We start from the raw sequence: 24,986 nt of genomic DNA, 5'->3' as shown, positions 1-24,986 counted from the left end.
AATGCAGCATACACATTCATAATGTCTGGTAGGTTTCAACATTGGAATGGAATGGAATGGCCTTTATTGTCATTATACAAGATGTACAACGAGATTGGAGAGCTTCTCCTTTCAGTGCAGTAGTCAAGTTGCTCAGGCAGCAACGCATTTGACTTTGGTGGCGATGTCCTAGAAGTGAATATAAGACAGGTGTCCCTTATCGGGCATGTTATATTCTTAGGTTGCCATATATTCTTTGGAACATATTTTACATTACAAAAATCTCACGGCACACCATCAAACATAAATGTTGCATGAATGGCAAGAGGTGGCTACACGGGTTAGTGATGTACTTTCCGACCATTGAAGTGAAATTAGATCATTTCCATCAGCACACCTAATTAGTTCTGTGGTGACTGGGAATCCCTGACCTAATGGACTCCTTTAACATACAGAGTCATAAAATACGCTGTACTTACAGGAGAGCTCCTCTGTCTTGCTTGGCGTTTTCCCGCTGACTGAACCACTTCGGCTGTACAGTCCCTTGCTGCCCCTCATGAACGAGCGTGTGTCACCTGGGCTGTAACAGGGTAGCATGACAGCTGTTCCTTTATTGCGTCCCGGGACCACCTCCAACAACCCCACGCAACCTAGGAGTTGTACCTGTAGGGTACCTGAGGACACAGTCCAACCACAGTTTCAAGTGAATATGCCAAACTCTAGTCTTTGAGTGTGATTTTTGTCCAGTTTCACATGTCATACCAGTAAGGGGTGAAGGCTTGTTGAGGGTGCTGTACTGGTTGTGGACATAGGGGGCACCATGGCGAGAGCTGAAGGCCGGCGAGGATGACAGCATCATCTCCTCTTTAATGACGTTGGACTTGGGGTGGTCCTCTGGTAGCTCAGTCAAGCGTTGGTCCAGGGAATCCCTCAGAAGGTCTAACCGTTGAGAAGCCTCACTCAGCCGAGACTGTGCCTGCACCCAACAGGCAGTTTTATATATCATGTTAAAATAACATTTGACGTAGCAGTCAGAATGACACACTGCAACAACAACACACACACAAAATACTTTCTTGCAGATATCCAATATACTCTACATTGTCCAGCACTCCATTACAGATACGGATATCAACAGATACCAATATTGGCAGCAGCTCTTCTCTCATACTCTGTTGTGTGATGAACATATTATGTTTCTTTTACTATGATGCCACAAATAAGGACTGTCGTGCAAAAGGAACAAACGCTAAAACATGAAATGTATACACATGTTATAGACAAAGTACCATATTTATACATTTCGCCTCAAAAAAAGTCATTAAAAAAGCATGACTAATTCACAAATAAGAACACAATTACACAATGTTACTAACTACACAATTTTGAAAGCGGCACATTTTCTACAAAAACAAACATCTGTATAAGAACAAATTAAGTGCACAGTGTGAAACTCTGGATTAACACAATGGGTTTATACAGTAATCCCCAGGTCACTTATTTTGCTGCAGGTACACTAGCTGTGTGTGACTCAAGTTGATTCTTCCTGAGGTGTGACGTTAGATCAGGGGTGGGCAAATATTTGGACTCGAGGGCCGCATTGAGTTAACAAAATTGTCTGGGGGGCCAGAACATATATTTAACACACACACACTATTTTATGCTTATCATTTTCCTTGAATTATTTGTCTAATTTTATCTGTAAAAGTGTTATCCTATATCAGTTGTATGTTCTCATGTCCCTTTTTTAGGAGCACTTTAAACATCACACCACATCAAACTATGTCATTTAATTTTACAGTTTTGTTGTTTATTTTTTACTAAATCAGACATCCGACTTGCAAGTCATGTTGCCAGTTTGTATGTTAAAAGTTGAAGTTACTTAGAAAGCAACTGGCGGGCCGGATTCAAACGCTTGGCGGGCCGCATGTGGCCCCCGGGCCGTAGTTTGCCCACCCCTGCGTTAGATTAAAAGCAGAGACCTTAAGTCTCTGCAAATTGCAATAAAACCTCAGTTTTATGTGAATATCGGCCGATAAAATCGGTCAGCTGACATAAACGGACATGCCTATAATCAATACAATAATGCAGGTATTACAAATCTGCTCAACCAATGAGTGGCCGGTAGACAATCTCTGAGTGATTCTCCCATCTCACCTCAGAAATAGCTTTTTTATCCTGGACCTTGCTGGCCCCTAAGAGTCGAAGCACATTTTTGGCCCCCTCAGCAACAGCATGTTCCACCCTGTAGTGATGCCTCAGCTCCTCAATGCGCAGCTCCACCCCACACAGGTCATGGTTACCTGCGGTGAACAGAATACAATAATATAAGCGGGGGTGCACAGTTGCATGGGAAGAACAACTGAAACTGAGTGGTCCACTTAGTTGTGGCCTGTCAAACTAATAAGAGATGCGCAGAAAATGTGTAAGATGAATAGGATAAGAGACACACAAAGATAAACATAACTTAGCAATTGCAATTGACAAGTATCAGGTTGCTGAAAAGGAATATGAACAAAGAATTAAAGAGTAAAGAAAAATGGATATGCCATGTGGGGTTTTTCCATATAGCATGAGGGAGGACAGAAGTAGAGGTGGCTTATGGGTGCTTTTATCTCCTAATAAGGTGCTCTGCCTGGAGCATGGACTCTGCTAGATGACCCCTTCTGGGGGTGTGGTGCCTGGAGACCGTCTGTGTACACTACACACACAAACCTCTGCTGTCTCTGTGTGTGTGTGTGTGGTTTAAATGAGCCAGAATAACTTAAGACTCATGTCAACAGAACAAGGCTCATGGTTGTGAGAAAATAAATGATATCTAAAATCATTGTTGGAATACAATGCTTCTCTTATGCTGCAATAACTTTAAAATGTGACATTCAAAAGAGGGGAAAATGAGGTGAGGAGAATGTAACATAAAAAAAACAAAAAAACAAGGTTATTTGCCCTAAAAGTAATTTTACGCCTTAGTGAATCAGCAAAAGTATGAGTGTGTTTACACTTAAACAAGCAAAAAGTCCTCTCTCAATGTAATATTTGCCATTCTTCTTCTTCTTTCTTAAGCTTTTTGCTCCTCTTGAATTTATAGGCTGCTGATTTCATTCATTTCACACGGTTCATGGCTTTTCGCTCAAGCTCTCCCCAGTTGAACCCCAACTCTGCCATTTCTGCTATTCTTTTCCTTTGGGGATTTTATTTCAGGGCTTATGGAGGGATTTATGTGGCAAGTTTTCTGAGGGTGTGGTCAATCTAACTCCACTTTCTCTTTTGGATTTGTAAGTCTCCACACAGTTGTCCGTCTTTGCACCAGATGTTTAATATCCTGCAGAGGAAGGTGTTGATGAATATGTTGTAGTGTGTCATGTGTTTAGTTCTTCATGTTTCAGACCAATACAACATCACTTGCTGTACATTGGAGTTGAAGATGTGTAACTTGATGTTGGTGGAGCATTTTAAACAGAATATACGTAAGTGAAAGCTTTGAGGTTGGTGCTGTTCAAGAAGATGGGGTTTCTGGTTTTGGAGTGGATTTGCATCACTTGTGTTTTTGTTGTGTTGGGAGTGACACTGAGCTGTATTGTAGTTTGTGAATTTCTCTTTGTCCTCTGTTGCATTTGTGTCTGTGTACAGAAAGTAAGAGGAGAACTGTAACATCCGCAAATTCAAGATCACTGAGCTGCTCCCAAATTGTCCATTGAATTCCATTTCTCCTAGCTTCAGTAGTTTTCCTCATGACCAAGTCAACTGCAAGAATGTTTGCCGTCGCACAAATGTAATTATACTTGTGTAGTGTGGAAATGACAACGCATAATTGTTACGTCATCTGACATTGGCAAGCCAAAAACTCTTTCACCCTGGCTGGAGTTTTGTAAAAGACAAAAAATTACTTTGCATGTGGACGAAAGACCACAAATCCATATTTCGTGTGGACATCAACAACAGTCAGTCAAGTACAGTACATTACAATAAATGCTATGTACATACAGTAGGAGATTGCTGCAAGCAAAATAACATTTTCCTTAGCGGAAGGCAAAGCCCAAGCACACAGAATGGACAAAACTGTATGTTTCCAACATAGCGGAACAGTCTGGCAAAGATCCTTTTCCAATTGTACAAAGTTTCTGAGTTTGGTGTGCAAGAACTTGAGCTCAAGTCCATCAAACACCTTTGGAATGTACTAGAACAGAGATGGGGGGCCAGCAGGCCCTCTCTCAGGTCCAACATCAGTATCTAACCCTTTTTTGTTCCATACAAGTTGTCAAATAGTGGCAGTTATAGTGTCTGAATCTATTTTCCATGTCACCGATATTATTTATTTATTTAAATGATTCTTCCCTCAGCTCACACCCATCTTGCTACATTTGAATGCTCCCATTAATTGGTTCACTGTCTCCCATCGGAGGTGCAGTGATTGCCCACAGCACTTAGTGCCAGATAAAAAGTCACTTACCCTGTAATGGCATTGACTGCAAAGCCCCCCCCCCCATATAATGGATGTGAATGAGCAACACCCACATTTTCATTTCACCCAGATCCACACCAAAATTCAAGGGGATCTTTTTTTTTAGCCCCTCCGACACTTCTCAGTAAAATTTTAAATGAGTGAACTGAAAAAAAAAATAATAATAAATGGAAAAAAAAATGAGGTAGCTTGCACCTACCCTGTGTGTCATCATTGTGCTCAGTGGCCTGTACAGCTTTTCGGATTTGCATACGGATGATGTCTATTTTGGTTTTACTGTCCTGTAGCATCTGTTGGGCCGTCTGCAGCATTTTTTTGTCCTGATTAAAGAGACAAGAAGAAAGGTCAAACTCTATAAATGTTTCTTGCTGTGAGACATAGATAGAGATTCAGGTTCAAAAATGTTGGTGAGCGTGTGAATAATCAAAAGGTGAGAAGAAAGGTTGTATACATTATCCCATTAGTATTCAGGCATTTGAGTCAGCAGGTTGCGGTGTTGTGCACCATGAAGGTCAACTGGAAGAGGTGTGTGTGTCTGTGCGCATGTGTGTGTGTGTGTACTGTATGTGCGTATGACCAGCCCCTCTCAGACATTGTTTGTAGTTGTTTGTTTGAAAAGCTTTTGCATGGATAAATGAACAATACAGTAGACGGCAGCCTAATTGTGGCTTGGCATTCGCTCCAATGCATGTTTGCGAATTTCTTGTCTTTGATTTAAATGATAAATAATGAGTTTTTTTTTATGGTAATTTCAATGTAAAGGCTCTCTCCTGCTGCAGCTAAGAATCCAGCATTGGGCACTTTATTGAATTTACTCAACATTTTCCAGCAAGAAGATGTTTTGCCAATGTATAACATTGTGTATTGTGTAACATTGCATATTAAGCACAATAGTGTATGCCAGTGAAATAAACAGTCTGCTTAAACTAACACAACATAAATTTTCATCATGTATGTTTTCATTTTTTATTGAAAATAAGAAGCGCACAGTTGCAATTGCATGCATTTTGCCTCTACATTGTCCCGCAATCTAGCATAGCAATGCGTTCCATTTATTTAGGCCACATCTTAAAAAAACGTGAAGACTAGTTTGTACACAGTTCTGTTTACGCATAAATTCCACTCTTGGCACGCAATGACCACGCTCCCGCACAACTTATTCACACCTTGTCTGTTTACATCAAGTTCACAACAATAGTATGCGTGGCATGCATTGTTCCCGCATGGGTAAGCATTGTCACACCAGTAAAGTGTGTTACCTTGGTGGACCCATTGGCGTAGATGGGGATCATATTCTCAACGCCTTGTTTGACTTTGAGCTCGATGTTGAGCTGCCTCTCCAGAGCAGCGATGCGCTCCTTGTGGGCCGATGTTCGACTCTCTGCCCCGGGAGATTGAGGACATTCATCTGTGAGAAGAGAAAAAGTTACAGGGCTGAAGTGACAGTAAGTCAACAGTAATATGTAATAGAAGAACGGAACAACTCAGCTGAGTTTAGTCTTTATGTGAGATCTATAGGCATGTGTCTTTATACGTTTATCACTGCTTCTGTAATGACTACCTAACTTTTTATATCTGACTGCTGTGCCTCGCCCCGCTTTTACTCATGTTTTAACTGTGTATTAACCAATGAATGTTGTATTTTGGTGTGTCTTCTATTCTGTTTACTTGCTTTATTCAACTTCATTCTTCTGTAAAGTGTCTTTGAGTATTTTGAAAAGCGCTATGCAAATAAAATGTATTAATATTATAATTATTAATGTTTTGCTTACAAATTTGAAATCTTTACTTGCATTATGTCATTGAAGATTTCACTGCATTACAGATGTGAACAATAATGAGATGTTTAACAGCTGTGGCTGGTACAGTGCTGAAAATAAACCTCGCAGGAAACAATATTATGTCACGAACAAAACCGGAGACCCGCAGCATGTGTAGTTACCTTTATTCTCATCACCTCCCTTCACCACAATGTGAGCATCCAGTTCCTGTAGCTGAGCATGAAGGTTATCCAGCCTGCGATTGGAGCTCCGCAACTGGCTGTCCACCTGTACCACGCGAACAAGAAAGTGATGCTTTGTTTGTGTTTACAGCACAAACAATACAAACTGTTGTCCAACTTGTGTGTGAACAAAGTAAAAGACAATATGTAGTTGCGGAGTTCACAGAGGGCAGAGGTCACTGATGTTCTACCAATAATAATAATAATTCACTAATAATAATTCACTTAATAATTTCTTGTGTTACAGAAGCCCAGGGTGCAACATCGTTTAATATAAACATCGTTAAATAAAGTATTTTTTAGATGAGATAATGTAATTATTCAAATTAAACAAAGGCATCATCTTCCCATCCCACCCCAGCAACACAAAAGACACATTGCAGTGCTGTGGGAAACACTGAATGTGCAAAAGGAAATGCCTAACTTCACAGGGTGGGAATCATTCTATCTGCACTAAATGGGATAACAACGTCTCATTCCAGCAATGGTAATGATCTACACACCCACAGAAAGTATCTGATTCACTAGAAGTATTGTAGAGGATATTGACTTGTTTCTTGTAGCAAAGTAAAATGATCAAATATGACAATATATTGCAGTCTACCCATTTACTACATTACACTTTTCTGCACTTTGTGTGTATGCCAGCGGCCCCGCCTCCACACACCGAGAGTAAGAGACTGTATTATAGACCATTTATGACGTTGCTGAATGGAATGCACTGTAAATATACAATGTAAACAATGAACTGAAAACAGTGAACTCTCTTCCTGCCTGTTTGGAGGTGAGAGACGAGCAAAATAAACACGCATGTAGATGGCAATATATTAAACCTGACAAAATTATCAAGTTCATTTTAATTTATTGTGTGATTACTTTATTTATCATCATCCCAGACCTAGTGCCAACAACATTTTTTTCTGAATGAAATATATTGTCATGTTTTAATCTTGCGAGATCTTGTAACACCCCTATATCGGACTTCTTGCTCTAAATTTTGCTGCATTATATAATTACATATAATATATAATTATAACATATGATTACAATTTTGCAATTCTATTCTTGGAAAATTCCCTTGTTGACATGAACAAGCTAACCTGTTGAGCGTTCCTCTTGTCCGTTGTCGCCCGACGCAGGTTCTCAGCTCCCTCCTTAATCTTCAGCTCCTTGCGGATCTCTCTACGAATTCTTTCACGCTGTTCATCCAGAAGCTGCTGCACGCTAGAGTCTGAGAAGTCAGAGTTCTGATCCAGACCGAGTTGCTCCAGTACAGACAGCCCACCCGGGTCACTCTGGGAGGGAGGGACAGAAGAGATGTAATGAAAAAATCTTTTTAAATCAACTTTGACTTGCAAGGGGCTGACACAACAGCAGTTCTCACTTTTATAAATGGGAGGTGTTGATGGTGAGTTAGTCAGAAGAGGAAACGATAGGAGCCAGGATAAGGCGTAATGGGAGGAAAGAGATAAGAGAGAGAGGGACAGATAATGATGGGGGATTTGGGAGGAAAGAGCCTGAATGAGAATAGAAAAGAAAAAACGTCTTTCAACTTTATATATATATTTTGCTGTTAGCTAATTTGTCACCATATATAAAGCCCATGGGTAAGCCAACATCATTGACAAAAAAGGCAAAGTAATAAAAAATATATTAAATAATTCAGACATTTTTCTTTTTAGGAACGTAGTCTTGGTTATGGATAGCTTATGTAGCACAGTCAAAAAGCAAAAAAACAAACACAAAAAAACAGGCAGAACCACAATTTGCCGACGCTTGTGCTAGCACAATGCCAGATGTATCCTGGCTGGTCCACCACCTGTAGCCACCTAAAGAAGGTGATCTGGCTTTCCCAGGACAATGAAGAATAAACTATTAGTATTACAGGCCAGTGTTAATTTGAGGCAAAACTTTAAATGGGCAAGCGGGATTTGTTCATAACGACCACTACATTGTGTTGTAGCATGTTCATCAAGAATCTGTACACACTTCCTAGAAGGAGGAAACATCCCAGTCACTGGACCCGTCACCCATAGAGCATGTCTGGGATGGTCTGGATCGTATTTGAGGCTATTAAGGGTCATGCCAGCTACAATTAGATTCATTCCTTTGTGAAGTAAAAATTGTCCCAAAGACAAAACTGAGTCCAAAAACCTCTTGTGCTTCCAATTCAATCACCTCAGACTGCAAGAATGCTATTTTGTCTTTGGAAGGTGTCACAAACTGCCCCGAAAAAGAAATCTACGAGCCAGAAACTCCACCAGGAACACGGAGGGCGTTAATGACTGACAGTCCTAACACTTACTTGCCATTAGTGTGACACGCAAAAGAAAAACAAACAAAGCCAACAAAATGTCACCTCCGAGCTGTCATCATCCTCCTCATCGCCATGCCAACACATAGTTCACTCAGATTTGACGATCCAGAAACCCCTCAAGTCCTAAATGAACTCCCTTCTTCGGTGAGCCTCCTGAGCTTGAATGAGGACAGAATGTGTGTTGTTTTGTGGGGAAACCCGATAAAAAGAGATAGCGAGAGGGAGAGTTAAGTGAGAGGGGAGGGGTCATGCCTCCTGGAGAGGATATCCGTCCCAACACCAAGCGGCTCAGGCCTTTCCTGTTTCCTCTGCAAACTTCTCTACGGCGGTCAACGGAGAGCACGGCATAAAGAAAAGAGCAGACAACAATCCGTATATCAGGAACATTTCCTCCATGTCAAAGGTTTTGTAAATCATTTTGGAGATCTATTGCTCTGAGGTTGTGTGATGGGATGAGTCGTGGTTTTGTGGCCATTTCAGACATCTTGTTTCCCTGTTCTGTTGGGGGTTTTCACATTCAGTGTGTATTTACAGCAGTAAGTAACTATTTTGTACAAGAGGAAGGGAGGGTTGTGCGATGTTGGGGGTGTTTTTGATAAAATCTTCAGGGTGGACCGAAGGAAGGATGTGTTTTCCAAGTATTAGATCAAAGCCTCCTTCACTTCTGAATTCTGATAATAACCCAATGCCTATCCTTAATGCAGTTCTTATCAATAATTGTAGATCTGCATTAAAATGAAACCTCTTGCATAACCCCCCACCATGGTAAGAAAAATTAAGTCAGAGAACTATTACCATTCTGGAAAGCAGCAAAAAGCTAATTCTACTCGACAGTATTAGCGGCAGAGTGGAAGCCTCGGGCTGGAGGGAGAAGATACGATGAGAAAATTGAGTTATATGGGTATGAATTAGAATAGTCACTTTTAGGAGTGTTCCTTGTGTATGATAACCACTCACTACAGATAATACAGATAGTATGACAACGAAAGGTTGTGGTGTACTACCTGACAATACAGATTCTTCTGGTGGCAGTGCATAAAGTGAAAGGGAAAAGCCAAGTGAAATGAGAGGCTCATGGCCGATCCAAGCCGCTCAAAGGCCTCGACCTTCATCAAACATAAAGATTGTATTCTTTATAGAATACGCAGGAGATGACATTTCCACTTTTACACAACATCACAATACTTCAAACAATATTCTTTGTAGAAAGTACCTTCTACAATGAAATTTGCAGTGATAAGGGGCATAGTGGTCTCATTATTGGCCCCCAATATGCTTGTCTATCTCTCTCCAGTGTGCAAGACAACCACATGTCAGGTCATGTGTTCTGTGTACAGTGTGAGTGGCTTAGGTGTAAATTTACATATTATTTGGGTATATGTTCAGACGAAAACAACTTACATCACGGTCATAGAAAGGGAAATAACCAGAGGACAACCTGAACCAGTCGTAGTGCACAACGTTCAGAGAGAATTGACAACAGCAAAAGGTATTGATAAAGCTCTAACACAAACACATTCAAGGGACAAGTACAAACCAAGTTATCAGTAAGATGATTCTTCAGACATTACTAAATGCTAGTCTGTTCAGTAAACATGGAGCGATATGGCGAGTGAGGGACCATCTGACTGTGTCAAACAAAGAGAAAGCATGGTGGGGACCGGAAAAGAGGGAGGCGAGATGGATGAGGCCACGCCGAGAGGGTCACGAGGTTGAAACACACAGAAGAGACAAATAAGCACAGAAAGGAAGCGATAGTAATGGTGTCCGAAAATGAAAAGAACCATCCCATTGTGGCCACAAGACAGGATAAAAGCAAGACTGAGGTTATTCTCATGTTACCAAAAAATATTAATGATTATTTTCTGAGTTAATTAATCGGAAGCTTGTTGGTTCGTTTAATTGAGTAATTGCTTCAGCCCGAGACCAGGGTTTATATATAAGGAAGCCCGCCCCTCTGTGACATCACAAAGGGGCAGTTTTACCACGCCTTTGGAGGCCGAGCGTTTTGAGCCATCCCAAACTTCTTCTAGGTTCACTCCCAAATGAACTCCCATGAAACTTTATCTAAAATATTGGCAGCATTATCTGAAATTTTGGCATCATTTAACACGAGAATACTACATTCTACCTACATTTATAGGTCAGAAAAGTGGAAAAAGCATAATAGGTACCCTGTCAGACACCTTAAAATAAAAATCCTGTTTTACAGTTACAGTGGTGTGCAAAAGTTCTTGGTTTATTATTTTTTGCATGTTTGTATTTTTGACATGAAGTTGTCCAATACCCCCATTAGCAATTTAGCGTATCAACTGCGACTTACCCCTTCCCTTCGTCCCATGAGGAGAGCTCGGGTTGAATTTTGGTGATGAGGAACATAGTTCAAGTTAGTTGGTGGGGCTACTTAAGTACAGAGTTTGGTTCTCATAACAATATGCGCTCAAAAGAGTAATAAATTTGCACCACAAAAAACGGACCAAAAAAAAAAAATCAGACCTAACAATCACTTACCTTTTCTCTTCCGGCATATCACTGCATGCTATTGCCTGTCTATTATTGTCTATGTGTTCCACAGTGCTCGCATGCACGGATGAAGACGCGAAAAGCCGCGGCAACGCGAGAATTTCGTTGTGGAACACATACACAACAATAGACGGGCGATACAACAGAAGAAAGTAACGCAGAGCGATTGTGTGGTCTGATTTTCTGAGGTCTGAAACACATTAGACTAGTTAAAGCCTACCTATCATTGATGATCTGTTCCAGACACTTTGTGTGCTGACCAGACATCTATGAATAGCTGCCAAGTCACCACCCCTGCTGTGCTGAGGTCAGACAACAGCCGCCAATCATCCTTTGGCGAATACATTTGCGCCACGGGGAGGATCTGCTATTGCAAAGAGCTACGCTTTATTCTGCAACATTACACATATCAGGAATTCTGTATATCTCAAATGTGGCTAGGAATGTAAACACACGTCAACCTAGTGTGGAATATTTTGCCTTTTTAAAATTCCGCACCTTCCCCGAAGCACATTGCCTTGCGGTTGTGTAAAGGACACATTTTTACCTCAACATGCGACTGTAAAGAATTTTCAAAAGCATTAATATTTGTATTTCTGAAAGTGAAATCACCTGCCTGCTATAGACCCAGTTAAAGATTTACATAAGAGTTATAGTGGAAGGTTTTGTGGTTAATGATAGTAAACAGATGGTAAGAAATAACTTTATTTGTCACTCAGAATAATAAACTTTGTGGTGCTGTGTGAGACGTTTGTATGCAGTGTGCGTGTTAATGTGTAAAAGAGAACGCCGGGGTGTAATGAAGATCGTTCTGACAGGCCTGAGCTATCTGCTGAGAGAAGAGCGCCAGTATCAACTTTGAGAACTGAAAATGGGTCGGCACTGCTGATTAGCTGTGTAGCACTGATATGATGTCAGCTTTGCTTTGTGTCGCTCTTCTTGAAATGCAAGGAAGTGGCAGAAATTGGGGTGAAGGTCGAAAAGAGACTTCCGCCGTGAGTCCAAAACACAAGAAGTGAAATGTTAGCAACAAATATGTGAGTCACTCCTGAGACGGCTGACTAGTGATGAAAGGTAAGATGGCAGCATACAAGAGAGCGAGGGAGTTATGGAAATCTAAATAAAGAGCAAAGCTGTGCAGCTACACTACTACTACTGCAGGAAATAATAAAAATAAAGGACAATACACAGTTATTATAACAGCTTCCTGTCCTCCTCTACAACAATGGTAAGCCATACTGTTTGTATTTTAATTAATATGACAAGTTACACCTGTAGGGGAAGCTTGGGAATATACCACCAAAAAAAATTTAAGAAATAAATTGAAGTTTAAGATTCCTAAGTGGTATAATTTGAAATCTGTACATATGCCTTTAAAGTAGCATAGAAAAGAAAATGACCATGAGCAGTTTTTGTTTTACATTACTTAAGCTCTTTTTATACTGCAAATCTAAAAATAATTAGCGCCTTTATAATTTGTCAAGGTGAGGACAGTCTGTTACTGTTTAGACGACTTAATGTCAATAGTGGGATGTTTGGAATGTTTGGAAGTGAGCACTGAAAGAAGTTTGGGATGGCTCAAAACATTCTGTTTCAGAGGGCGTTGTAAAACTGGAGGTTTGTGATGTCACACATGTCATCATTTCTGATGGGAGAAATTGATTCGGTACAATGGTCGAATTGTTAGCGCATAGCCACACAGCTAAGAGACCTGGGTTCGATTCTCCACTCTGTGTGGAGTTTGCGTGTTCTTCCAGTGCATGCGTGGGTTTTCTGCGGGTACTCCGGCTTCCTCCCACATTCCAAAAACATGCTAGGTTAATTGGCGACTCCAAATTGTCCATAGGTATGAATGTGAGTGTGAATGGTTGTTTGTCTATATGTGCCCTGTGATTGGCTGGCGACCAGTCCAGGGTGTACCATAGGCTCCAGCATACCCGCGACCCTTGTGAGGATAAGCGGTATAGAAAATGGACGGATTTTGTTTTTTGTGACCAAAAGCAAAGTACCACTGTATTTCCTATGGAAAAAATTCCTTCAAACCTGAACGAATGGGCAGCCATCCAGTGCCCTGGAACAGATTATGGTTAACTCTGAAGACTCTGAAGGCTAATAGTCATTATGTTACTAAATACTCCAAATGTCATGCATCACGTAAAATGTCAAGGAAAACTATCCTGTACAGCACAGCAAGAATAAACAAACAACATAAAGTGCATATTCTATCTCAGGGTTCCCTACCTCCTGCCCATCTTGTTTCCCTGCAAGCTGAGGGAGGAAAGAAACAGTGGGGGGTGTGTGATGCCACCCCTCCCAATGAGACAGACAAAAGAGCAGCCGAGTGAGCGGGAGAGAGTGAAGGACATAGACAGCCTGGGAGAAGACAGGTGGGAGGGAGGACAAACAGAGGACGGCAAAAAGAGCTGGTTGGAAGAAGGAGGAAGGGAGTATGTTAAGCCCACAGCGCCAGAGGCCGGTGACGGATAAAAGGCCACGTGAGGGGCCGGGACAGGCCATACCGACAGACATCAGACGGGAGGGAGGGGGGACCAGACAGACCTCATGAAAAGACCATTCAAGGTTATACATGAAATCAACTTCCTATAATGCATACGATTCTCAGCTTGCTGATATTACATTGCACAAATCACTGTTTTTTTTTTCCAGTGTCTTGCAATTCAACATCACAAATCACAGCATTGTTCTAAAAAAAACTCAATTGTGGCCTTTTGCCTGCAGACATGCTGTGGCCTGAGAGCAAATCACAAAAAGCTCAATGTGCTGGAAAGCGGTAGTGCGCGTGATGGCCAGGGTGAGCGAGGGGAGGAAAGAGAGGACTGGGAAAAGGATGAAGACTGAGGAACAAGTCTTATAACAGGAGATGCTGGAAAAGATCCTACAAAAAGGGTAAAATGTATTGATGATAAATAAAGTTAAATACAAGAATTAAGTATTATGTAAAATCAAACATTTTCAAAATATATTCATCTTTCCCATCTTGCTAAAGTAATTATTTAACACCTTTTACCTGTATATTACAGGTCAAGGAGGTCAAGTTACTTTCACTTTGTAGTAGAGGTGCACGGTAATTACTTCATTATCGGGCAGAGATGAGGAAATCATTATGCCAATAAATGCCAATAACTCTGATTACCAATAATTTAAAAAATGCTCCATTGAGGCATTCATTCATTCATTTTCTACCGCTTTTTCCTCACGAGGGTCGCGGGGGTGCTGGAGCCTATCCCAGCTGTCTTCGGGTGAGATGCGGGGTACACCCCGGACTGGTCACCAGCCAATCACAGGGCACATATAGACAAACAACCATTCACACTCACTTTCATACCTATGAACAATTTGGAGTCGCCAATTAACCTAGCATGTTTTTGGAATGTGGGAGGAAACCGGAGTACCCGGAGAAAACCCACGCATGCACGGGGAGAACATGCAAACTCCACACAGAGATGGCCGAGGGTGGAATTGAACCCTGGTCTCCTAGCTGTGAGGTCTGCACGCTAACCACTCGACCGCCGTTCCGCCTCCATTCAATTAATGATTGAAGACCTAATGTGACCACCATAGCACACATTGGATGTTGGTAATCAAGGAAAACAAAACCGCACCGACAATTTTGAGGGGGAAAACAATCATGTAGATACTGTTTTGAGTGATCGTCAATCAAAAGACTATAGTCAGGCATCTTATAATGTAAGTTCCATGTCACCCAATGAGTACAATGCTCGCATAGCTTGTGGCTTGTGTTATGTAATAATAAAACACATCCGCCCTGGTAACGAAAGACGAGTTTCACTTGAGGGACCAGTCATGCGTGGATTTCGTCAAGTTAATACATCTGTATGACTCTCTTCCCTTCCTCTCATTTACAATTCACCCTCTTATACCTCGAAATCAAAAATAGCTCTGACAGCGTCTATGAAAACTGTGCATTACTAATATTGTGAAGGAATAATGGCAATGATCAAGAGAAGATCCTCAGGGATTCACTTGTGCATGTGTGTGTGTTTTGTCTATGACAGTTTATCTTAGACAATGTCATGTCAGCAGCAGCAAAGACCAGTACAGCAGGTCTACAGTATGTGTGGGTGTTTTTTGTCAGTACAGGACCTGGTTCAGCTCACCAACTAACGCCATATGTATATTAAGCAAGTAACAGGTGTGTGTCCTTGAACATCTGCAGAGCCAAAAATGACAACAACAACACATGCAGATGCTTTCGTATAAAGATTAACCGTGCGTTGCATCATTTCAGTTTAATCCCTTAAATGTGTCTGTATTTCATTCAGCTAAAAGCATGCTGACCTACAATAGTATGAAAGGCTGTCTAATTTTTAGGAGCAACGCATAGAGGGATAAAGATAAATGTTTTAACTGTTTGAGGCAGATAAACATAGCTTCTAAATCAATAGGCACATGCCCACCGATAAGTAAGGTGAAAGCCTTATATGTATATTTTTTTTCCAACAGAAGAGTTTTAGAGTTAATGATTTGATGGCATGACCCCCAGGTTATATAAACTATTTAATGTTATGAAGTGATGTGAGCCTGACTGAGTAAGGTCCGTGTAGCGGAAGTGACAATTTAATTAAATAAGAAGGGAAAACGCACTTCAGTCCATTACCTAAAAGCCAAATAGAATTTGACAGCTTACCTTCAGTTAATTTTCCCTTGAGAGAGGCTCTTTGCAGCTTAAAATATATAAAAAAAAAGAAAAACATTCACTATATAGTATAACATGCATGCCTTGGTAAATATGGAAGCTGGTTACCGGTACTACTATTTTGATGAAGATGAAGAAATTGAAAAGGATTTCATGATTCCAATTTTAAGGCACTGAAATCAACAATGGTGACTGGACATCAACAGAAGTGTCAGGAGTCATAGAAACCATTTAGACCAGGGGTCTCAAACACGCGGCCCGCAGGACACTAGTTTGAGGCCCCCGCCTTGATATGAAAGTTTAATGTTAGTGCGGCCAACGCAAATTTGATATGGATGCTGTATGGTATGGTGTACCCAGAAAAAAATATTACGTTTGATTAATGTTCATGTTAAAGGTTAAATAACTGTTAATAGTTATCCTCCCTATCCGTGTGGAAGTGGTAAGTTATTGGATATTTAAGTTTAAAGGAAATAACTTGAAGGCTACCGTTTAGGTCGCTAGCTCTATAGCAGGGGTGCTCACACTTTTTCAGCATGCGAGCTACTTTTAAAATGACCGAGTCAAAATGATCTACCCACTACAAAAATGCAAAACATCTATTTATTTTCAAATGTATTGAGGATTATTTGTACGTACAATGTATGTTGATGTACCTTACATAACAAAATGAGCCATTATTGCAAAACACACATAATTAACTATTAAAATGTTTTGTAATTACCTGAGTTTACTTTGATGACTTGCACTGAATTGAACCAGCCAGGGATGCATAGTCCGGACAGTAGCTGCTGATAGCCAGCCTCAAGCACACTTCCAAATGTTTGTCAGTCTTGGATAATATCCGTATCATAATATCCGTATAATATTCCATATCCGTATGGAAGTGATATGTTTTTTGCCTTTTTACTTGGTCCAGTTTTTGCCTTTTTACTTGGTCCAGCTCCTTCACTCATTTTAGTGACCATAAACTTTAGCGAGGGCTTAAAATCTCGCAATTCGCCGACTAGCTTAGCACTTTGCATCGTTGTTTACGCATGAGCGGTGACCTAAAGGTTAAAATTCAGTTGTCATCTCACTGGTTGTCCTGTATGTCAATCAAGTAACGGGGATGGATGATAGGCTGACATCGTAAGTTCTGCTGCACTTAGAGACGTTGTTTGATTTGATTGGTCGCCCGAAGGGCAACATTCAGTTGTCATCTGAATGGCTGCCCTGTATGTCAATCAAGTGACGGCATTGACGCTGGGATGATATTTTTTTAATGTCACGCCGCGATCGACCAGCGATCGACCAGTACCACCTCCGCGATCGACCGGTAGATCGCGATCGCACCCCTGCTCTATAGTTTGCGAGTTAGCATGTGTCTCAAGACCCTGCAGTTGCGCAATATGTTGTAAATAAATAGTCGTGTTTTGTCATGTCTACAGGGCTCTACTAATGCTTTGTTAATTTTAATCTGAAAAAAATAATTTGTCTACCCACCAACTATATGTGGTTTCTTAAGTTTTTATTATTTGCCGTTTTATTATTATTATTATATTTATTTATTACTGATTGATTTTCTTTATTCTTGATTTGTTTATTTATTTTTCATCTTATTTTGTGCAGAAAAATAAAAATTAAGATATTTGAGAACAGTGGAATGTTTTACCAGAGCTTTTATTGTAGAAAATCGGAACCAAAGCACTGAAAAAGTTTGTATATTTTTCTATTTTAATAAATGCGTTTTTTTTTGGGGGGGGGGGGGGGGGGGGGGGGAACCTGATGCGGCCCAGCCTTGCCCAGACCCTAGCTCCAGTGGCCCCCAGGAGTTTGAGACCCCTGATTTAGACTGAACTAGTGATTCTGGCCGCCAATATAGAGTACTATATTCTCCTTCCAGCAGAAGGCTGGATTTAAATAAGCAGGTGTGGTGTGTGTGTGTGGTCGGATCAGCAGAAAAAATATGAGCTCCTGCTTCCAGCTGTTTCCATAACAGCCCCACCCACTTCCAGGTATCTTACCGGGAAAAGCGCCACTTCTCGTTCCCCTCTCCTACATGCCTGTCAAAACAGGTGCATAGGCAGCCTGGTGTTGTAATAACAGTGAGAGATGGAGGTTCAAATGTGACTTAGCCAAGGAAACCGTGTCAAATATGTGTGATTTATGCTATATGCTTTTCCTTCACCACACTCTTTAATCATTAACACCACAAAGAGGCACAATAATGTCACTTTAATGTTTTTAAATGTTCCAAAACAGAACAACTAAACGACATTATTTGAACATGTCATATAAACAGCTCCTAAATTAACCCAACTCAACAACCCCCAACAAAACCACGGATACTTTTGTTTCTCATTTCAAAACAATGTGATCAACGACAATACCGTTATTATATTTGTCAATTCCAAGCCATCGTGTTTGCTCTGTGCAAAACTGTTTGCTCACAGTGTAACTTGATCTGCACATGTTGACATGAGGGGCTCTTTGTGGAGTTTTTCTTAACCTCTGTAGCCCAATTATAAATACTTAGAAGTCACACCCTCACACACAAACAATCACACCATAAATACACACAGAACCAATGTGTTGTAAAAACCTCTGCATATATTTCAAAGGTAGCATAACTGATGATATGAAGACCTCTTATTATGGCACGAGGCAGTTTTGACTATAATGCTATCGTCAAGATCTTCAAGTACTATGTGCTACAATTATTTAATAAGTTATCCATGTTTATCCAACATATGTTTGTAGGGCCAACATGTCTTTTGCTTCTAATTATCCCTCAGCAGAGAATAGCTCTTGAGGTTCAACCCAGATGGGAAAACAAGGGGGCCGTCTGAGAGGGAGGGTAGGGGAGGGCGGAGGAGGAAGGCAAACAGCTGTAGTTTGGAAAGAAGGAAGAAGAATGAGGGGGAGAAAAGCAGGGAGGGTGTACGATAACATGTTGGAAACATGTTGGATTACTTTACACCCATAAGCGGACATTGAAAAGACGCCTCTCTGGCTGTAAACTGCATTTCAGCAGTCGCACATGAAATAGCTGAATGTCAAGTGTAAAATCCATTCATAGATTTCATGTGGTTTTGTTATTGCATCATCTCTTTGCAGCTGGACATGCAATATAGCAAACACACTACTTTGTTTATGTCAACAGGTCGAGACTTTGCCGTTTCCCTTTTCAGATCATAAAAGACACCCACTAGCTGGAATGGAGAGTTGTTTGCTCTTGTCTCAGTGATGCATTCAAGTGCAAGCTGAGAAACAGGTGGCAGTTACTGATGACTTTCCATATCTCTGCTTAAGCGATGTACCATCTCTGATACTTTTCTTATTCATTGCAAAAGTGTCATACAAACTTTTTGGGAATTAAATATTTCATTATGTTGATCCTATTTGGCCATCCATCCATTTTCTATGCCACTTATCCTGATGAGATGGAGCCTATCCCAGCTGAAATGTACTGATCACTGCTTCCAAGATATGTCAAAAAACAGCTTTGTGGCAGAGAGAGAGAGTTGACGTTTAAGTAGCACGATAGCAATGGGGCTGGGATCAATGCATGTGGCCCAAAGGCTTTGGGAACTGCCATAATGAGGAAAGGTTAAGGGTCAAGGCATGTCAGGGTGCAAGACTGCCGATGTTGACAAGTTACGCCGGCTTAATGTGGGAAGGAAAATTACAAAATCACTGCAGTTTTATGGCACTGAATGAAATATTTGAGATATATGGACACCTTCATTGGCATGGGCGAGCAATAGCAGTAATTGTTCATGTTATGGATGAGTCAATACTAGCATAGATCTATTTGCTGAAGTACATCCTCTAACTCATGATATGAAGTAGTATAATAGGGGAAAGGAGGGGGGAATGAGAGACGAAAATGAGCAGTTACAGCTCATGCCGACAATGACGTGAGAACACGGGTTAAGATGTTTACACTTCTGAAACACAACATGATGCCCCAGACAGAAGTGGGTGTTGGGGTGCCAGGTTTGCTTGGCTGGTTGGTTGGTGAGGGTGTGGTCGCCAACTGCCTCACCAAAGGATGTGGGGAAATGAACTTGCAGTGAACTGAACGTGATCTAGGTTGCGGCTGTCAGACAATACATGCCATTGTACTGGCCAGGCTGCAGTGCGCCGTCGGCATCGCCATAATGCCCTTTAGTGACTCTATCCCTCCACCCTCGGGGGCCGAGGCCACACGAGCTTCAGAGGAACTGCACTTGGGCCTTGGTTTTAAGTCGACATGTCTCTGTTATGAAAGAGCCCAAGTCTTTATTACTGCATTTCAGACAGTAGCATGGTGTACCATGTAGTACATCTGTACATGATTCTTCACTTGTTACTATGCCTTTGGTACAATGGATGCCCTGTCGGCACTTGCACATGTGTGACAAGATAAAAGTGCGCGTCCTTATTATTGTGAAAAAGAAAAAATTTGTAGTCAATTGACGACAGCTCGTCACAGGCTAAGCCAGAATGTGTAATCACTCACGTTTCATTCTCATTCGACTTTTGTATACATATTTGCCTGGGTATCACTGCCTCTCTGGTGGTATCTCGCTATCTCGCTTTTGTCCCATGGGTGAGCTAAAAGCGGCTATCACGTTCGTGCTAACTGACTTTTTTAAAGTGTTACTTAATCTTGCTCTCTTGTTATCATTGTAACACTTAGACTGACTGGCTTGTCTTCAAAATACTAATTGTTTGTCTAAGGTGTTCAACATAAACATGTAATGTGTTCAGCTTTAAGATAGTGATGCTATCACAGGGGTCTTCAACAGGTAGGTCGTATGCTAGCAGTAGCTCACCAGCTTGAGTAGTTCACCAAAGAGTATTTGCTTCACCTCTTCGTATTATTATCCGCATGAGGCCCGTATTTAATGACAAATGAGCACACTGAGTGGAGAATTGTGTGTGTCAACATTTGTTGACAGCCAGACAAAAACAAAGCATTCAGACAGTAAGAAGAGATGATATGAGGAAGCACTCGTGTGCTTCTTTGTATAGGAAAAAAAGGGTTTGTGACGTGACATCACATGGTAGCAAGTAAACGGTCCTGTTTGACTAGATGTCTGATTTTTAAATTAATGACAGTAACATTTCAGTGTGCGTCTTCAGGTACTACACTGTCTCTGAATGCTCTGCTTTGGACTGTGCATGCATGCCTGAAAGGAAGTGCTGAGGGGGAAAGAAAAAAACAACTGCGTGCATATCAGTCGACTTATGTCATGGCATTGCCTTGTAAGGAGTACTCACGCATTCCTGAACATAGACCATGTAAAACATGACACATAAGACAAAACACCACAGATCCATCAGCATAGAGTACTCATCATCACACTATGAGCATTTGTGATGCAGTGGGGCTTGTGGTTGTGTGTTTAATCGTGCCTTCCTGTGGGGCAAACATATAACACAATACGCCATGGGAACTCTGCAGCCAGAGTGGGTTTTAAAACCAGAAATAGTAAATATAAATCATGTAACCCAGTGTTTAGACTCATGGAGAGATTTACCACACTGTTGCTGTATTGACGTAAGCATAAATTGTATTTTCTTTATAGGAACCAGATTTGTCATTTAAATTGTGTTTGGGTAGTTTTTATGTTGTGTGAGTTTTTTTAACATATGTATTTTTTTATGTATGTTTTGGCTTGTTGAACTGATTTTAACTTCAACAGACCTTGGGGCTGATTCTTAGTCATTTATCACAGTGAAAACTCTGGTCTACTGAAGACAGCAGACAAGCAGTCATGTGAAAAAAACGATGACATGGTGTCGTAATTTTGCAATTTTGCATAGTGTGAGCCATCTTTTCTATTTCTGAAGCACTGCATGGCACAACAGATGAAAATTTAGCACCTCTGTCTTGTGGTATTGTTTTTTTTTTTGGCAAATACACCACATACACCTGAGTCCCAAACTGATCAACGGATCAACAAATTGAGGTGAATCTTTCTGGCACTTTTGTACAAGACTGGTTGCTTTCATTGAACCAAATATCTTTGTTGGAACACTAATGTGTTGCCTTGAGACCCCACCACGTCAAAGCTAACGGGAGGAGTGTTTCAAGTGGGAAAAGTCAGTCGACATGAAGCTTTTGAAAGCCGTTTGATAACAGCCAAACACATCGGAGCCATAATTAAACTCAGACAAACTCAGTCTCATTTTACTACCCACACATTACACATGCTCAGCTCATGAATTCCTGATGCAAATAAAAACAAAGAAAGCCCTCATTAGCTCCTGCAGAAGAACCTCCCTAGCCTCAAGTCGTGGACGACTTGGTCAACCGTGGAGAGATGAATCTGACAAATGTGTTGGTCTACAAAGAGCAACTTCCACCAAGTTACACAGATTAATACGGTCGTCCCCTGCCACATCGCAGTTTGAATTTTGTGGATTCACTCGTTTCACTTTTTCAGACATACAGTAATAAATAAGTCATGCCGTTCTGTGCATCATTACACAAGTCAAGGGAAGTTGAATTATAGAGCACAATTCATACACAAGGTACATCAGGCAAAGGGTTTGTTAAAAATATACATATTCAAGCAAATGTTCAATTTTCTGCCATAAAAGTAGCTAAATAAACTAGTGTCACTAGGTGTCAGTAATGTAACCCCACAATGAAACATCACTTTGCACTTCTGAAATGCCATTGTGTTGTTGAGCAAAGCTCAGTGGAATTTCTTTATCACCATAATTTCACAAAGTGAGCCCTCTTGAATTAATATAAACTTTTTGATGTCAACGTAGAAAGCTTGTGATGTATGATACTATTCCCAGTAAAATGCTAGATAGGTTGACTCTACTAATAAAAAGGTAAGTGGGTATGGTCATGCAACATGTTGTCTAATAACAAACACCACTATTGTGCCTGCCTTTGCTTCCACCAAAGTTCCACCAGAGTGACCTAGTACGTCGTCCACCCAAGGGACCTGCATTTTACCAACAACATTATTTCGATGAAGGTGACTTAACCCAATGTAAGCGTTGTGTCCACCCCTGAAAAGCACAAGTATCCAATCCTAAATTATTAATAGGAGACAAACTATCTAGTTCCAATTGTACCGAGTGCCTGGCGGCTCCTCCGGGCAATGTACTAGGGCCACCAAATATCCTTAAAACACAAATGCATCGAACAGATAGACTGACCAACTGGTAGATTCAAGACATTTACATTGGAAGCTTGGTTACTGCCATTAATTTCCAACTCTAAACAAAGTGGATGCAAACCAAATACATTTTTCATAAGCTAATAGGATGCTAACAAGGTTTTGTTGTTAAAATACATTAAGAACACAGTTGGAGTCATGCAGTATATTAACAACATGACACCAGGCGCACCATATTCTATTCTAACCAGACAATGTACGCAAACCAAGGCAAATTTTCAACATCAGCTCTGCTCACTGAACAATGTACACGACAAAGTGTACATCAAGGTTCCCTAAAACACAAGTATTAGTTAGCTAGCTGCTACCAAGTGAAGAGACAATTAAGAACATAGCTAAGTGCATTAAATATAGAAAAACAGACCATTAGGTCATTATAGGGCCATTATAAGATGGTTGTTTCTTTGTTTGTATCAAGTTAACTATATGGTCAACAAATCCAATCCAAAAATCCATAAAATATAGTACTGTAATATGTAATGTGATGTGTTTAATGAAAATGTGCACCATCAAAAGAAAGGGTTTCAGGCAAATCACTGAAAATGACAAATGAAATCCATCATTAATGAACTTACTTGTATTGAGTCGTTGGCCATCGCGGTTCCTGTCGCTGTGTTCAAACAGCCGGACGACCTGTGCTCATGTAGGGGTTGGTCCCCCTCGTCAATGGGCCGTCACCCCTCGGAAACAATAGCACACAAAGATGGATGTTGCCTCAACTTTGTCCAAACAGCCTGTTGACACAAAGGCGGTGAAGAGGTAATCCTCGTTTGGGTGGACCCACCCTTGGCCGTTTTACCGAGCCTCCCTCTGACACTGTGTTAAAAAGCAGACATAAGAACGTGTTCACTCCGTCTCGCGTTCAATCATCCAAACCGCACCACAATGGCAGCTGCAACAATGAACCCTGCGGTTAAAATAAAGCCCCCATCGGTGCCTCATTCTCGTCCTGCGGCTGAAAAAGTCACATCCACGGCGGGTATTCACTGAAAATAGCAAAAGAAAAGCCACCACTTGTTCCGTGTGTGTGTGAGTTTGCTCGCTAGCACCGGTATTGGTAACATCCGTGAACCGCCAACACGCCTCGCTCTCCGAGGCGCTTCCCGTGTCACGTGACACTGGACGCCGCCTGTCAGTGCGTGAACGAGCGTGCGCGCGGCTGTTAACACACGCCGTTTTTTTAAAAAAATATTTTCAGAACGAACACACATAACATAACACTCTCACGATATCCTAACACACACGACGGTTTTGCAGTAAAAAGAGCGTACGTGCTCGTGTTCGACACTGCTTGGCCATTCATTGTAGTCCGGCAAGGCGCGCGACCGAGTGAGTCACATGACGTGTGGTTGTCAAGTCAACCGTAAAGTGTGACGTCAACCAACTGTTGAAGAAAGGACATCACCAGAGTGGGTGGTCATTTGTTTTTAATTGTTTGTTTTTGTTTTGTTTTGTTTTTTTGTAATTGCCTGTGAATAAAAAAATGTTGTTTTTTTGTTTTTTGCTGTTTTACCTATTTAGCTAGAATTAGTCAGATTAGCTCAGTCTCCTCCAGGAATTGCATTTGTATGTTGGCTAAAAAGATATAGCCTGCTGTGTTTCCATTTGCTTTCTTTACTTACGCACACAAAAATATGCAAATCATGTGTAAAATCATATGTAAAATCATATTAATCATATTATTATAAAACTTTATATACTTTACAGAAGTTAGTGTGCAGCTTGGAAAGTAGTATATATTTACTATCCCCTGAGAATAAGCTCAAAACAACATAATATTGATAATTATGAAACTTAACATACATATTTTGGGGGAAAAAATACTCAAACTCAAAGTTTGAAGCTGCAATAGC

General features: G+C 40.9%; 1 protein-coding gene across 4 annotated transcripts in view; it reads right to left on the bottom strand.

The window, feature by feature from the left end:
• The window catches only part of pkn1a (protein kinase N1a), a 32,143-nt gene extending 7,821 nt beyond the window's left edge, over positions 1–24,322 (bottom strand). The window contains exons 1-9 of one of the 4 annotated variants that reach the window (XM_058048108.1): positions 24,015–24,322; positions 23,709–23,949; positions 7,544–7,738; positions 6,384–6,489; positions 5,701–5,849; positions 4,641–4,761; positions 2,137–2,282; positions 742–955; positions 459–653 (exon numbers count right to left, since the gene is read on the bottom strand). In XM_058048108.1, the coding sequence (XP_057904091.1) occupies positions 459–653; positions 742–955; positions 2,137–2,282; positions 4,641–4,761; positions 5,701–5,849; positions 6,384–6,489; positions 7,544–7,738; positions 23,709–23,729 (1,147 nt within the window). In that variant the 5' untranslated portion in view covers positions 23,730–23,949; positions 24,015–24,322. Of the gene's footprint in view, positions 1–458; positions 654–741; positions 956–2,136; positions 2,283–4,640; positions 4,762–5,700; positions 5,850–6,383; positions 6,490–7,543; positions 7,739–8,802; positions 8,972–23,708 lie in introns of those variants that run through there. The other 3 variants (XM_058048107.1, XM_058048110.1, XM_058048038.1) reach the window with 3 other exon arrangements.
• Positions 24,323–24,986: the final 664 nt, after the last annotated feature.

Source organism: Doryrhamphus excisus, chromosome 1 (assembly GCF_030265055.1).
Source record: "Doryrhamphus excisus isolate RoL2022-K1 chromosome 1, RoL_Dexc_1.0, whole genome shotgun sequence".
Lineage (NCBI taxonomy): Eukaryota > Metazoa > Chordata > Actinopteri > Syngnathiformes > Syngnathidae > Doryrhamphus > Doryrhamphus excisus.
The sequence above is the reverse complement of the archived record's forward strand: the minus strand, read 5'-3'. Positions and strand labels throughout refer to the sequence as shown.